At 39.1% G+C, this 16,918-nt stretch overlaps 1 protein-coding gene across 2 annotated transcripts in view; it reads right to left on the bottom strand.

The window, feature by feature from the left end:
* Window positions 1-16,918, bottom strand: part of LOC132300844 (anaphase-promoting complex subunit 1) — a 129,881-nt gene that overhangs the window by 15,924 nt on the left and 97,039 nt on the right. For both annotated transcript variants that reach the window (XM_059798096.1, XM_059798097.1), the window contains exons 27-35: window positions 8,652-8,728; window positions 8,455-8,568; window positions 8,263-8,364; window positions 7,949-8,089; window positions 7,264-7,437; window positions 6,825-6,888; window positions 6,608-6,747; window positions 6,368-6,525; window positions 201-279 (exon numbers count right to left, since the gene is read on the bottom strand). In XM_059798096.1, the coding sequence (XP_059654079.1) occupies window positions 201-279; window positions 6,368-6,525; window positions 6,608-6,747; window positions 6,825-6,888; window positions 7,264-7,437; window positions 7,949-8,089; window positions 8,263-8,364; window positions 8,455-8,568; window positions 8,652-8,728 (1,049 nt within the window). The remainder of the gene's footprint in view (window positions 1-200; window positions 280-6,367; window positions 6,526-6,607; window positions 6,748-6,824; window positions 6,889-7,263; window positions 7,438-7,948; window positions 8,090-8,262; window positions 8,365-8,454; window positions 8,569-8,651; window positions 8,729-16,918) is intronic.

Below are 16,918 nucleotides of genomic sequence, written 5' to 3'. Positions count from 1 at the left end.
GTGTTCTGGAATTGTTTCACTGTTAGAACAATTGGAAAAACATTTGAGAATTCACATCTTTTAGTACGCACTTATATTATAAGTGAATGCTAGTACTTGTCTGTATCCATCACAAAGGTACTAATGCATTGCAAGATACATAATTCATACTAAATGAATCAAATGAGAATGCAGGATTGTTAATGCCAAGTCACAGTCACCTGTAAGAGAGCCGGTCTGTCTTTGCTCACACACTCAAACAACACTTGCAAGCAAAATTCCTGGAAATCAACATCAGATCTGCAAAGATGTTTGCTGAATAATTACTACAGAATACCTAACAAAGAAAATTACTACAGAGAGCCAGCTTTGTATTGAGTCAAGAATCAAATTTTCTCATGGAGAACAAGGATTATGATACTTCTATTTTTCAAACAAAAGAAAACAAGAAAAGAAAAAGAAAAAAGAAAAGAAAGATGATGCACAGTAAATCCCCTGTTGACTTTTCCATGTTAATCACAATCGAGTTATTAAGACTGCGTCACACCAATCAGCACCTTCATGGGGATTGTCTATAGGATTATTGCAACCATTCTGAACACAAGCAGCTTGCATTTATCCGCTCGGACTTGAAAGTATTATAGAATGCTTAAAGGAGAAAGATAAAATGACAACTTATCAAAAAAAAAAAATGACAAATTCCACACTCAACAGCAGCAAATTATGGAACATATTAATTTATAGATGCCCTTTTTGCCCTTTTTCTCTCAACAGCAGGCGATTTTAGGGTTAGGGTTTTTTGCATGCTTTTTTGGTGGCTGGGACGGAGACCACAGTGATGGACGAGGGTAATCCCTCCTCCCCTCACCCGCCGGCGGGGTCCACAAGCCGGATTTCTTCTCCCTCCACTTCTTGGAGTCGTTTCTTTAAGGAAACAACATCTGAGTTTCAAAATCTCAAATTTTATAGTCATGTACGTGGAAAGAAAATTTCGATTTCAGAGAATGATGTTGCAGACGAAATTAAGTTTTGGTCCTCTACTGTAGTAGGTTATGTGATGGGAAAGAAACCTTACTACCATTATTTTAAATAATATGTGGAGAAGTATTGGTCCAAAAATTTTCCACTGATGTATTTGAAGGATGGGTTCTTCTTAGTTCGTTTTCATGATGATACGGATGTGATGAAGGTGTTGTCCCGTATTCATACTTTTGAAGGAAGACCTATTAAAAATGTCAAACTTGGCTAAGGAGGTCTTGGAATCGGTCCAGTTATGGATGAGAATTTATGATCTTCCTGTCCATTGTAGAAAGGCGCATGTGGTGTCTATGATTTGTTTTTCTTTGCCAAGCCAATATATATGGATGATTCAGAAGATAAGACAGACAAAGGCAGATATTTGAGAGTGATGGTGGAGGTGGAGGTGGACGTTAAGGAAGAACTTCCTGATACGACGGTGGTGGATATACATGGTGCTGATTGTGAGCTCACATTGGAATATGAGTGGAAGCCTCAGCTATGTTCTACTTGTCAAAGAGTGGATCAAGTTAAAGACAGATGCCCTCAAAAGATTCTACTAGCCAAGCCAAAAAAGACAGTTGAAAAATGGATGGTGAAACATAAGGGAAAATTGGTGACTCAAGATGGAAGATAAGGTGTGTGAAGAATGTTCTCAATTGAAGACTGGGAATGTGCCTGCTGAAACTTCTTCAATTTCGAAGATTGGGAATATGCCTGCTGAAACTCTTACAACTTCGAATGCTTTCCAGTTATTGCAGACTATAGAGACTCAAGAAGAGGCTGAGGAAGAAGTTCTACAGACACAACAAGATGATACGGTTTATTATGAGGCTGAGCATAATGCACAGACACAGGTAGGAGTGGAACTTTCTGGTGGTGTGACTGTATCAAATCTTTTGGAGGTTGTTATTCCTACCACAACTGTGGATTTAGTTAAGGATTTGGATGCTCCTAGTATTCAAAGCAATGGGGTTTCTCCTGATTCTGATAGCATCAAGGTTGGTACTGAGGAACTTAATGCTGTTATTAGAGACTCTGATGCCATTTGTGGCAGCAGGGACTTAGAGAAGACTAAAGTGGTAGGAGTTGCTATTGATTCTAAAATTGCAGTAGAGGGTAAGGTTATAACTACATGTCAAAGTTTAACCCCGGGTGGGGGTAGACGAGACAATGACGGCAGCGACAAGGGAGGTCTTCCAGCCTCTGGTACAGATATTGATGATCCTTTACAAGACCAAACAGAAGCACAGAAGAAACCTAAGAAGAGGTACCAAGCTCCACCCTCTGATAGGGTTACTAGAGGTAAACAAGTTGGTGGTTCCTTACCAACTAAAGCTGTTATTTAATGTTTGGAGTCTGGAATGTTAGAGATCTCAATAGATCTAACATGCAGGCTGCTGTAAAGGCCTGGATGGGGGAGAACAAATTTTCCTTGGTGGCTCTGGTGGAGACTAGTGTTAGACAAGGCAAAGCTAGGAAAATCCAAAGAAGAATAAACTCTAGATGAGATTGGTTAGATAATTATGGTTCTAATTATTTGGGGAAGACTGGGTTGCTTGGGTTGATGTTCAACTCAAGGAGGACACTCAAGTGATGTTTTTAAATGTTCGACATATTGGTACTGGTGTGAATGTGCTACTGTCTGTTATATATGCTGCAAATACTGTGCAGGAAAGAAGAGATTTATGGTTGCACCTCAAAGACCAAGCTGCTGTGGCAGATAACCCTTGGATTGCTTTAGGGGACTGGAACATTTCTCGCTTTCATAGTGAAAAATTGGGGGTTTGAGAGTGCCTCAACATCTCCTTGATGAATTTAATCAAGTGATTCATGATATTCAAATGGAGGAGCTGCCTATTAACAATGGGGGATGGTCTTGGAGTAATAAACAAGAGTATCTTAGAAGAATCAATGTCAAGTTGGATAGAGCTCTTGTTAATGAAGCTTGGCTTCATAAGTTTACTGACACTAGAGTTCATTTGACAGCTGCTTCGCTGTCAGATCATTATGGGCTGGCAATAAATTGGCATTTAGATTGTGCTGTAGGGCCTAAACCTTTCAAATTTTTGAAAATTTGGTGCTTCCAACAAGAGGTTGAGAAATTGGTGGTGCAAGTATGGAATGAATCCGTTGGAGGAAATCCTTTACACACGCTGCAGAAGAAGCTTAGAGCTGTCAAACTTGCTGTTAGTGAATGGAATAAGAAGAAGGGTAAGGTGTCAGATCAGGTTCAAATTGTGACTGAGGAGTTGCATAAGGTTCAAATGGATTTGCTTAATGATCCATTGAATCATCCTTTGATTTCTAAGGAAAGGGATGCAAGTATGAAGTTGCAATCTACCTTGGATTTAGAAGAAATTCTGTGGTGTCAGAAATAAAGGATAAAATGGCTGAAAGAAAGGGACAAGTGTACTACTTATTTTCATAACATGGTCAAACAGCGAAGATGTTATAACTCCATAACTTGTTTGAAGCATCCTGATGGGACAATTTCTTCCGATCCTGAAGTAATTAAAGATTGGCTAGTTCATTTTTATGAAGATTTATATAATGCTACAGCTTCTGTTGTGACAGAGGTTACGCCTCCTAGGAAAGCTTTACAGATTGAAGAGTGTCAGGAGGTTGATAAAGAGGTTACAGCTGAGGAAATTAAAAGGGTTGTGATGGCTTTTAGTCCTGACAAAGCCCCTGGTCTGGATGGGTTCCCAGCCAGGTTTTTTCAGAAATATTGGCACATTGTAGGTACGGATGTGATCAGTGCTATTCTATTCTATTTCAATGCTGTGGTTATGCCTAGGGGGATTAATTCTACCTTTCTTGCCTTGATTCCAAAGCTAAATCATGGTGATAAATTAGAGAATTACAGACCTATTGCATTATGCAATTTCAGTTACAAAATAATTTCCAAAATTTTGGCAAATAGATTAAGAGCTGTCCTTCCAAATATTGTTGGGCTGGAGCAGTCTGCCTTTATCAAGGGAAGGAGAATCCATGATAATATCTTGTTGGTGACCGATGTGATTAAAAATTTTGGGTTAAAGACTACAGGCCTTGCTATGGCTTTAAAGGTTGATCTCAGGAAAGCGTACGATTCTGTTAGTTGGGATTTCATTCATAAAACTCTTCAGTTATATGGTTTTAGTGCAAAATGGATTGAATGGATTGTGAAGTGTGTTACTTCTTCTAAGTTTTCTGTCCTTTGCAATGGTGTTCCTACTGGCTATTTCTCAGCTGGGAGAGGGATTCGACAAGGCTGCCCTCTTTCTCCTCTTTTGTTTACTCTAATCACTGATCACTTTTCTACTCTTATGCATGAAAAATTTTTGGGAGGCCAGATTAAGTTATGTAATGTGGTTCAGAAAACTGATATGTTGGTCTCTCATGCTTTCTATGCTGATGACTTATTTATTATTGTGAAGGCTGATATTTCTACTGCAAAGCACATTGATGAGGTGCTGAAAAGGTTTCATGTTATCTCTGGGCTTGCTGTGAATAAAGACAAGAGTTCAGTAATCTTTTCCAAAGCTGTTAAGAGGAAAGAGAAGGCTGACACAGATTTTGCAAATGAAAACTGAATATTTTCCTATAAAGTACCTTGGTATTACCCTTGTAAACAGAGTCCTGAAGAGTGTGGATTGTAAGGGTTTATTTGACAAAGTTAATGCAAGGCTGGATCATTGGAATACTTTGAACTTATCTCTTGCCGGAAGAATTGAGCTCATCAGATCAGTTCTTTATTCTTTCCTTTATCATTGGGTTTTTGGATTCAAAGTACCATGGGGCTGTATCATTGCTTTGGAGAAAAAGTTTAAACAATTTTTGTGGAGTGGAAAAATGGATTCAAGAAAGATGTCTCAACTCAAATGGAGTCAAGTTACACTCCCTTATGCAGAAGGTGGGTTCAATCTTCGTAGAATTTCTGAGATTGATTTTGCAGCTAAGGTTTCTATATGTTGGGATTTTCTGAGAAACAAGGAGACTTTATGGGTGCAGTGGTTGCTTGCTAGATATTTATCACAACAGAATTTCTGGAGGGTATCACCAAAAGCTCAAGATTCAAGTATTTGGAAGCAAATTCTGAATACAAGAGATTTCATCCAAGAAAATGTGTTGTTCAAGATTGGAAATGGTGGGGGTTTTAATATGTTATTTGATACTTGGTATGCAGGTCTGTCTCTGGTTCAGAGATTTGGATTCAACTTATTTAGAAATTTTGATACACAAGCTAAAGCAGCCACACTCATCACTGATGGTGGATGGGTGTTTCCTCCTTTCTTTCCGGAGATTGCTGCAGATTTTGTTGCTAATATTACTTTGCAGGCTGGTAATGATGAGATCAGTTGGGTTCATGGTGAATTCAGTTTAAAGAATGCTTGGAAAGCTTGCAGGGCTAGAGGGCAAGTGGTCAGGTGGAATGGTCTGCGTTGCAAATATTGTAGACCTCGGATTGCTGTGGTTTTTGCAATCATTATGCATAACAAAAACTTGTCCTTTGTTAATCTACAGAGGCGGGGATTTCAGGGTCCATCAGTGTGTCACAATTGCTTCAAGGCAGAAGACACCAATAATCATTTATTTTGCACTTGTGAGTATGCTAAGCAAGTTTGGCAACAGGTTGTTCTTCGGTTCAATATTACTGATAGGAGTTTTCAGGAGCTCAACTTGTTTGTGGAATGGATAATTCAGAATACACAGGGTAAGGGAATCAGGTCTAAGTTGTTAAAGGGGCTGTTTGTGGTTTATGTTTGGAAGATTTGGATGGAGAGGAACTCAGCTTTACATCGTAACATCAAAGTCTCATCTGCCGCTGCTGCAAATGACATTGCTTGGGAAGTTTTACAATTCTTTTCTCTTGGCCTTGCTGATATTCTAGCCATTTTCAATGTGGTGTAATTTTCATTGCTGTTTATCAGTTTGTTTTTGTATTGGATTGGTTTCCAATTCATTCTCATTGTAAAGAGGGGTATGCCTCTCTATTGTACTTGTATTCTTATTTTATTTTCTTTTTATAAAATCAACCCATTCAGGAAAAGAAAAAAAAAAGAAAAAAGAAAAAAAATTATGGAAACTGATAATCTCAAGGGTTGCAGGTAATGCCTTGTTGCATTTGTCTGTCACATACCCATCAAAGAAAACCCAAAAATTAATATATCCATTATGCTCATGCCTTCATCTAATCAAAACAGTCATCGGAAATACTTTCTTAATTCAACATCTTCATTTGTAAAATGAAAAACAAGAACTTAAAAGGGAAACAAAAGGGAACAGTTAAAAAAACTAAAATGTCGAATGCATTTCAGATTTTTAGACTAAAGGAGAAGATTGAAACAATAATAACTAATAACTACAGAGATCTTCATGTACTTGCCTGCAGTTCCAGGAAGGGTCACAACATAGTTGTGCAAACGCAATTAAACTTGGATCAGATGAGAAAGTACTGACCAACTGATCAACTGTAAGTCCACCAGCTCCAATGCAATTATTGGTACTTGGTGTGCAGGCTCTCAGACTTGCCAAACCAAACACCTGGAACATGGACTTTTATTTCAACCAACTAATTGAATGGATTTGGGAAGGTTCAATACGGTAACATAAATGAGATCACAACCTTGTGCATCGCACGTGACAGCAGTGACTGACATCCTATGGGATCATCCACGTATGAACAAGCTCCAACTTTTCGTTTGATATAGAGAACACCAGAGTTAAATGGGTCATTCTTGTCTCCGGGACTCCACCAAGGTTTCTCTGTATAAGTATAACAGTTTGAATTTGCTGGAACATCTCATTAAATAAACACATAGCAGAAGTGGCATTCATTCTACCTTCAGGAACAAGATGTATGACCTGAGACCAGTACCGAGGACCACAGACACGGACAGTCTTTAACTGCAGCAGTATTTCAAACAGTGTGTTAAGTTTCAAAATTGTGTATATTATGAATCCTTGAGTGCAAAGTAACAGACAATATATTTTTTTTTCATCACATGATCAAATTAAACATGATAAAGGAAGCTGACAACAAACAGGAACTCTAGTTTATCTAACAGCTTTTTATTAGAATATGAGCTATATGGCACATTCCAGCATTCAACAATTCTCTTCATAATTAACACAATATTTTAAGCCCCTAAACATTGTATCAGTTCATGACGGAGTTAATATTGGAGGAATCTTTGATACTCTATATAAATTTTTTTGAGCATAATACAAGAAAATGAATTGAATGCATTTTGAGCACAAAAACAGAAGACCAAAACTTACAATGGCACGTTCTGGGAGAATGCAAGGGGTGACCTCACAGAAACTCGTCTCCCTATAGTGTTCAGTTTCCTTTATTGTAACTTCAAGAGGGGCATAAACTGGTAGACCTGTGTCAACGTCAATTGTTTGCATCCAGCGGGCTTCCGTTGCAAGGACATACAAATGCCGGAAAGCCTGCAAAACGTACCTCTTTCAGATAATTGAAAGCTAAAGAAATAAAATAACAGCTAACCAAGCAAAGGAACAATAAAGGACAGAAACCAGTTTGGTTGCAGTTTTCTGAAACATTTGAAACAAACCTTGTTTCCACATAACTGTCTTCTGTAGTTCTCTGAATGAGAACTGTTTTCTAAAAACTGAACCAAACACGCCCATAGCTTTCACATATGATGCACAAAAGGATATCAGTTTGAATAAGACTGAATAGGATAAACAAGGCCACTCACCATGATTTTTGGAAGGATCACATTTTACAGAAGTCAAAGAAGAAAAAGAAAAAAGATAAAGAAAATTGGGCACTGGTTGTAGAATTATTGGTCCTATCAATTTGAAAATGGGACCCACTTAATGATAGTTCTAAGGCCAATTGACTCTTCCCCAAGTTATTGAATTCCATATATTCTCAATTTCGCTCTGTGCTTTGCCTAAATGTAATAAGACCAGCTAATTCTGGATCTTGATGTACCTGAAGGTGGCATCGGTTGTCATTTGGTCCAGTGGGCAAGCGTGGATAAAGAGTTATCAGCAAAGCCGCAATAGAACTGTTGCTAGTTGAAAAAGTGCACATCCCACCACCAAGGAACAAGAAACCAATAGCTAAACTTACCTAAAACAAATGCAGTGGCGTCAACATTATCAACATTAAGATGTCAAAACCAGACAGAAATTGAATAGCTTATTTTTCACTAAATTTTAATTGTAAACTGTACAAGCCACATTGACTTTGAGGTGTATCATGGTTGATAGGGAATTTCATGCTAAGATTACAGCAAAGCTTACTGCCATTTGAGAACCATAATTTGCATGCCCATCTGCAGAGTTTCGACTGCGAAGAAATCTCAATAATCGAAAAGTTTGTAAATGCCCAGAACCTGCCATAACCTGCTCACCCACAATATTGGAGTCATACCTTTATTATTTAGAAATCAAGGGAAACAGAACTTATAATAATAATAATAAAAACCCACTAACCACAGACAAGGAAAGGACAATGAGGTGAAGGCATGTTTCCAATGTGCCCCGATCAACATGGTGGGACAATCCCTTCGGGAACGTACTTTCACTTGTAACAGAAACAAGCTTGATCTGCACACATTGAATGAATAATTTTCATCTACAAGGTGTGTGGAAATATATAAGTTGGGCAGCATCCCATGTGAAGGTCAGACCTCGTTCAAAAAGTAGACAGCATAGTCATAAAGCAACTCCTGTGCATTTCCGTTTCTTGTGCCAGCAAATCTCAAACCTGCCAAAATAAAAGTTAATAAGCCACATTACATTTAAGGAAAAAAAAAAGGGGGGGGATAAGAAGAAGAATTTAATAAGCCACATGATAAAAACTAAACAAAATGAGTAACCAGAAATTAGTGAATCCACATATCTAAAACAAAAATTGTTGTCCTCCAGAAGTTTCATCTGGACCAGGTAGAAGCAATGGTGCTCACAGGTAGGGATCACAAAACACCCTACCCCGTTGGGTACCTGCTCCCACTCTGACCTGTTTATATTGAGAATTTACCATTTTACCCTTACTATATATATGCCATAAAAACCCTAATCCCTTCACTTCCTCAAATCAGCCATCAGAGAGCTCAAGCTAGTCCCATAGCCAGTGCATCTCCTTCAGCCTCACAGCCTTCACCGTCACCGACCACCAATTGGTCTCTCCGTCAGCCTCACCTTCACCGCTGTGTATTTGATTAATAGCCTGCCCACTCTTGTGCTTGAGAATATTTCCCCGTATGAATCTTTATTTCATTCCTCTCCTTTATACACACTTGCATACATTTGGATGTCTTTGTTTTGTTCATCTCCCTTCCTGGAAAGAAACAAATTGTCCCAGCAAAGACCTTTTTCTTTGGCTTCACCCTTTGTATAGTTTTCAGGATGCATTCCCATTTTCAATTCTTTCTAATAGATTCTTCTTATCAAAAAAAAACAAAAAAGTCTTTAAAGTGCTAACAACTTAAGTCTTAAAAAATGACAAGAGATAAAATTTCGCAGTTTAATCTGTGACACTTCACAGATCTCACTTCAGAAAGTATCCCCCCACTTTCTCACAAATTTTGGAAGTCCAAGACAATTAAACAAAAACAAATAATTTTTTTCCCAAATCCAAAAATATATATAATTTGTTCTACTTATGGATGGTTTTCTGTCATCTATCAATCTATTCGCTTATCCTAACTTCCACAACTTTCTTGTGCACTTATTAGTTTACATAAATTATTCAAAGAATTTCATGTGTGCGTCCACATTTTCCCTTTTTAAAGCAGGCTTCTTAGAACTACTTGTTGAAATATCTGTATTACTATTATTTTTATTAGCTGTTTTCAGCCGTTCATTAGGTGTTTTATGTAAGATCCCTATTATCAAGGGATCACATGGATAAGATCCCCGTAATCACGGTATCACGTAAATTTTGGCATATTTCCTGTTTTTCTTTAATTTGGTTTCCTTTCTTTGTACCCTATTTTTGAATATAAATATAGCTCTTGGCTCTCAGAGTAAGCCAAAACCCAAAACTTCTTCTTTTTGGTATTAAAGCAAAACAAAAACATTCGCCTCCCAATCTTCCTCCCCAATGCCGCCACCTCTCTCCCTCTATCCATTTTCCCTCACCTCCGGCGCACCTCCATCTCCTCCCAGCCCTTGCACCGGACCCCTCGGGTAACCCTCTGTTTTTGACTCCTTTTTTAGGAGAATTCCCTTAGGTTTTTTATGACCTAAAGGTCCTTCTGGTGTTTTTTTTTTTTCTTTGTGGGCTGCCGGAGTTTGTTCGGCAGCATATTTGGAGAAAAGCGCCGATTTTTTCGGCCTTGTTTTTTTCTCTTTCCTCCTGCTTTGACGTGTGGACCAACCTTATTTTGGTACTATGACTAATTCTAGTAGCCAAAAGGACAGTTTATCCTCTGTCCAGCATACTTTATCTTCGGCACATCATACTCCGGCACAACAGGTTACCAGTGTGCTCTTGAATGGGCGCAACTTCGTATCTTGGTCCCGTTTTCTTCAACTCTATATTGGAGGGAAAGGGAAAACTAGTTGGCTTTTGGATCTAGTCAAGGAACCGAAAAGACAGATACTAAATATATTACACAGGACATGAACAAGTGCACCATTCTGGGTTCACCTCAATGGAGGAGCTGTATCAATAATATATTCATGTTTCACACTTCCGTTTTTCGTCTATGGCAAGCCTGATGTATGCCCATTCCCGCAATGACGCTTGTATCTTTGAATTCTATCAGGAGATTGTTCATGCATCTTAGGAGACACTCAAGCTGTCACTATCAGAGTATTTTGGGTAACTCCAGTCTAGGTGGGAAGAATTAGCACAGTATGAACCTCTCTCCGATTTCTCTGAAGATGGTGCAACTCTTTTGGTGGACCGCCAACATACCTACTAGTTTTTTATGATCCGAGTATGATGCTTATAGAACTCAGATCATAAACAACTCTCCTATGCCTGATTTATATGATTCCTTTACTACTGTTGACCATGAGGAGCATAGACGTCAAATCTCTCATCTAGTAGCTTTACTAGAGACTCCAATTGATCAGATGGCTCTTGCTGCTAATTCTAGACTTTTAGAGGGAAAGGTTATTTGTCAAAATTATGGAGCCACGGGTCATGTAAAGGATCGTTGCTTTAAGCTTCATCTTGAGCTAGAGCAGATATTTTCTCGCAATCATCCTTCTGGTCATGGTTACACTGCCGTAGTAGCCAATACTATTTGTGGGTATACTACTCCACAGATTGTTGTCCCACCTGCTTCAACTCCTCCCAAACCATCTTTTTAGGACTTCAACCAGTTACAGTCCAAGATTGGTCAGCTTCAGAAGCAGTTCGGAGCTTTATCTACCAGAGCTAGCTCTTCTATTCCCACGGCTACTATAGTTACAGGTACTCCTTCTGCTTTTAATGTTAAAGCGAGAAGACCTACTTGGGTTTTGGATTCCGAAGCCAATGATCACATAACTGGTGAGTTGTCATGACTATCTACTCCCTTTACCCCTGTTAATCAAATTGTTAGTCTCGCCGATGGGTCAACCACCATTATTCATAGTAAAGGAGATGTTCATCTATCCCCTGATATTATTTTGCTATTTGTTCTTCATATTCCTAACTTTGCATTTAATCTTCTATTTGTTTGTAAACTTGACAAATCACTAAATTGTGCAATAATTTTCTTTCCTCATTACTGTGTTTTACAGGACCTATGTTCGAAGAGGATTTTTGGTAGGGGATATGAGCATGATGGCCTCTACTACTTTAGGGATCCTCCACCGACACCTCCTCCACTTTCTTTAAGCCTTCAAGCCTTAATTCTTCCAGTTTCTAGGTCTTATGATTTTTCTTTTCAGACTTTAAATTTATGGCATGCTCGCCTTGGGCATGTAAACTTGGAGACCAAATCATAGCATATTCTAAAGCATATTCTATAGTACAATCAAATATCTGCTAATATGGTAAGTCATTCCATAAATCGTGGCTATCATATATGCTAACACTCCCCCTCAAGTTGGTGCGAGGATATCTGAAATGCACAACTTGGAATATGCATTCTCAAATACAATCTTGCTCACGCCCTTTATAAGAATGTTTACAAGTTGTTGGGAGCTTGTGACAAATGGAGTGCAAATTTGACCAGAGACGATCTTCTCTCGAATGAAGTGATGGTCCACCTCTATATGCCTAGTCCTGTCATGCTCAATGGAATTAGTTGTTATGCTAATGGCAGACTTGTTGTCACAGTATAGTGATAATGGAAGCGACACTGAAAGGCACAAGTCTGTCATCAAGGTTTTCAACCATAGCAACTCACATACCCAAAGAGCCATAGCCCTATACTTTGAATCTACATTAGATCGAGAGACAACATCCTGCTTCTTACTGCACCAAGTAACCAAGTTACCACCAATATTGGTACAATAACCCAAAGTTGACCTCCTATCTGAAATTGATCTTGCATAATCAGCATCTGTCTAAGCCTCAAAACGTAAGTGACCATGATTGGCAAAAAAAATACCACAACCCGGACACCCTTTCAAGTACCGAAGGATCTGAATAGTTGAATCAAGGTGAGGGGTACGAGGAGAGTGCATGAATTGACTCACGACACTCACAGCATGAGCTTCCCCGCAAGTCGTTGATACTGACCAACATCTAACAATAACTCCCCTTCAGAATCAGCCAACAGATGATTCTGCTCAATCACAGTATCAGCGGGACGAGCGCAAAGCTGACCAGAAGTAGAAAGCAAGTCAAGAACATACTCGCGTTGAGATATGAAATGCCAGCCTTGTAGCGAGCCACCTCAATGCCCAAAAAGTATCGTAGGGGACCAAGATAGCTCTTAACCTCAACAATTTCAATAGTATCATCTCCGGTAAGAACAATATCATCGATATACACAATGAGAGCAACTGTATTACCGCCTGAATAACGTAAACACAAGGTATGATTAGCTGCACTATGTTAGAAACCAAACTTGAGCATGGCAATGCCAAAGCAATCAAACCAAGCTCGAGGAAACTGCTTGAGGCCATACAGAGAACGACGAAGACGGCAGACCATACCAGAATGAGCAGGAGAACGAAAGCCCAGAGGAGGTACCATGTACACCTCCTCTGCAAATCACCACTGAGAAAGGCATTCTTGACATCTAACTGAATTAGAGGCCAAGATCGAATCACAACAACGGAAAATAATACACGGATGGTATTCATCTTGGCAACAGGGGCAAAAGTCTCCCAATAATCTATGCCCTAAGTCTGAGCATAACCTTTGGCAACCGGCCTTATAACAAGCAACTGACCCATCTAGATTATGCTTAATTGTAAACACCTAACCACAACCCACAACCTTTCGTCTAATAGGAAGCGGAACCATGTCCCAAGTCTGATTTTTCTTAAGTGCTTGTAGTTCTTCTGTAATAGCATCACGCCATTGAGGTTATGTTAGTGCATCTGCAACACTAGAAAAGGAACCGAGGCAATAGAAACAAGAAAACTCCGATAGAAGGGTGAGAGAGCACAATCAGAAACAAAATTAGAAATAGGGTATGTACAAGAACGCTTACCCTTTCGAAGAGCAATGGGGTTGATAGTGCATCTTGCCTCCTTTTTTGCTGATAACAGGATTGTCCATCAAACCTCTTTTGTCGATACACCACAACAGAACGGTGCAATTATAAGAAAACACTGTTATATAACAGAGGTCACCCGTTCTTTTCTAATTGGGATGAGAGTGCCTAAAAGTTATTGTGCTGATGCAACCTTAACAATCGCATGCCTTCTAAGGTTCTTGGCTATCAATCGCCCTTCTCTGTCTTACACCATGACACTACCTTGTTTACTGTCCCTCCGAAAGTGTTTGGTTGTGTTTGTTATGTTCACATTCATCATTGCAAGGACAAAATGGACCCTAAGGCAATCCGATGTGTCTTTCTTGGATACTCCGCCACTCAGAAAGGGTATCGGTGTTATAGCCCTACCACTCGTCGTTGCTCTGTATCCATGGATGTTACATTCTTTGAGTCTGTTCCTTGTTTTTTCCACTACTCGGGATTCTATATAGAGGGAGACTACTATACAGGTAGAGAATCCATTGTCCATTCAGAGGGAATGCCCCCTTCCTCTGCTTGTTCCCATTCAGGGAGAGCTTCTTACTAAGGTGCCTATGTCTAGTCCTCCTAACACTAATGATTTGCAGCAGGAAAGTAACTAATTGTCTACATTAGGAGGGCAAAACAAGTTATTGACTCACCCCAGGACTAAGAAGCCTCCCTCAATCCAGGTAATTCCTTAGTTGACATTGATACTCCTGATTCATTTCCCAATAGCATTCTTGTTGATCTTGATGTCCCTATTGTCTATCGTAAGGGTGTTCATAGTTGTACAAAGCATCCCATATCTCAGTTTGTATCCTATAATGCCTTATCTCCAATATATTGTGCTTTCAATTCGTGTATCTCCTATGTATCTGTTCCTTCTAGTGTTTTAGATGCTCTTAGTTAAACTCCATGGAAGAAAGCTATGCTTGAAGAAATGAAGGCCCTTGAGAAGAATGGTACTTGGGATATTGTTCCATTACCTAGGGGTAAGAAACCAGTAGGCTGCAAATGGGTCTACAGAATAAAGTATCATGCAGACGGAACAATTGATATAAAGCTTGGTTAGTTGCAAAGGGCTTCACTCAGACCTATTGAATTGATTATCTTGAAACATTTACTCCATTTGCCAAGATGAACTATATACGTGCTCTTCTTTCTTTGGCAGCTAATTTGAATTGGCCCTTACATCAACTGGATGTAAAAAATGCTTTCCTTCATGGTGACTAGGAGGAAGAGGTGTATATGAATATGCCACCAAGGTTTAAGCTTGCTAATGGTTAAAATTTAGTGTGCAAGCTAAATGCAGCTTTGTATGGCTTAAAGCAGTCGCCATGAGCTTGGTTTGAGAGGTTCAGCACTGTTGTGAAATAGTAGGGTACACACAGAGTCAGGCAGATCATACTCTCTTCATCAAGAAGCACCAAGGCTGCACCATTGCCCTTATTGTATATGTTGATGATATTGTTATCACTGGAAATGATACAGAATAGATTCGTTGAATGAAGTCAGTCTTGGGGACAGAGTTCGAGTTTAAAGACCTCGGATCATTGAGATACTTTCTTGGCATCGAGGTGTGCAAATCAAAGAAAGGGGTGTTCATTTCTCAACGGAAGTATGTGTTAGATTTGTTGGCTGAAACAGGCAGGCTTGGAACTAAACCTATTGATATTCCCATTGAGCAGAACCATAGGCTAAATGATGTAGATGGAGACCCATTAGATGATGTGGAAAGATTTCAGCGATTGGTTGGGAGACTAATTTACTTATCTCTCACGCGCCTGGATATTGCCTACGCTGTTAGTGTGATTAGTCAGTTTATGCATGCTCCACGTACACCTCACCTTGAGGCAGCTCATCATGTTATTGTTTGGCAGTCATGGCCACTTGTGTGTTGAAACCTATACTGATGCTGATTGGGCAGGGTCTATGACAAATCGACGATCTACTTCAGGATATTGCACATTTGTTAGAGGTAATCTTGTTTCATGGCAAAGCAAGAAACAATCTGTAGTAGCTAGATCTAGTGCAGAGGCTGAGTTCAGATCTATGGCACATGGAGTTTGTTATGGCTATGTATGATATTGGGTGAGTTGGGTTATCCTGTTCGCGAGTCAATGAAGTTGTATTGTGACAACAAGGCTGCAATTAGCATTGCCCACAATCCATTTCAACATGATAGGACAAAACACATTGAAGTCGATCAACACTTCATCAAGGAAAAGCTTCGTCTTTGGTTGTTTTGTACTCCATACGTCGATACACATGATCAGGTTACTAATGTTTTGACTAAGGATGTAAGCAAGACTTGCTTGCAAAATATATTAGTCAAGCTAGGCATGATTGATTTATTTGCACCAGCTTGAGGGGGAGTGTTGTCAGGGGCTTATTTGTTATTACTTATATAATGTTGGGGCTTATGTGTAATTTCTAAAACTTGTTATTATAAATAGAATGTGGTGGAAGGTTGAAAGTATTCTTTCATTCTCTCTCTCTTTCCCCATATCCCTCTCTCTTTTTCTCTCATCCGCTTTCTTTTCTTTTTCTTCTTCTTCTTTATCACTTACTTTTGATTTGATTATATCTTAAAGTCAACAACATTTAGGATTAGATTAACTTTAAATATAGTTGACCTACCTTAAATATAGTTGCTATAATTATGGGATTTGATTAGCTAATTACCTTTACATACTTGCTGTAAATATTTTCCTTAATTGTAACCAAATCTTGTAATATAAATAGGAATAAGATCCAAAGGAAAGGATAACTTCCTTCGTCAGAAATTCTGCTTTGACTCCTTTTTCTCTGTTTAACAATAGCCTCATTCAAGGACGATAGTGGTTCTTCCCTAGGATTTGAACCTTTACATAATCTAACTGATAAGTGCTGAAATATGAACATTTCAGCCCTAATCTCGAGTATTTTAGACCTTTCATCTATCTTTACTTCCCGTTTTAGTCCTGATTTGTGTTTTTGTCTATTTCAGGTCAATAAGGTAACTAAGGTTCAAACGGGCTAAAATCAAGCCTTTTTGGAGTCAAGCAAATGCATCGAGAAAAATCCAGAAAAAGTCCAGAAAAGGGGCTCACGATCGATCGCAAGTCCATGTTAGCGTTTGCAGTGGCCACGTCATCATCACGATTGATCGCAACAAGAAGTACGATCGATTGCAACGCCACATCAGTGCCTAGTCAACAAAGTGGATAAGCCTTATCATCAAGCCAGCTCATTCACGATTGATCGTAGCAGAGTTGTGATCGATCGCAACACTGTGCGATCGATCGTGAATTGTCCTACCAGCCTGTTTTGTACGCGGTTTT

The sequence above is a fragment of the Cornus florida genome, unplaced genomic scaffold, assembly GCF_030987335.1.
Source record: "Cornus florida cultivar Cherokee Brave unplaced genomic scaffold, ASM3098733v1 CherokeeBrave_3.0.0_Hap2_Chr03, whole genome shotgun sequence".
NCBI lineage: Eukaryota > Viridiplantae > Streptophyta > Magnoliopsida > Cornales > Cornaceae > Cornus > Cornus florida.
The sequence above is the reverse complement of the archived record's forward strand: the minus strand, read 5'-3'. Positions and strand labels throughout refer to the sequence as shown.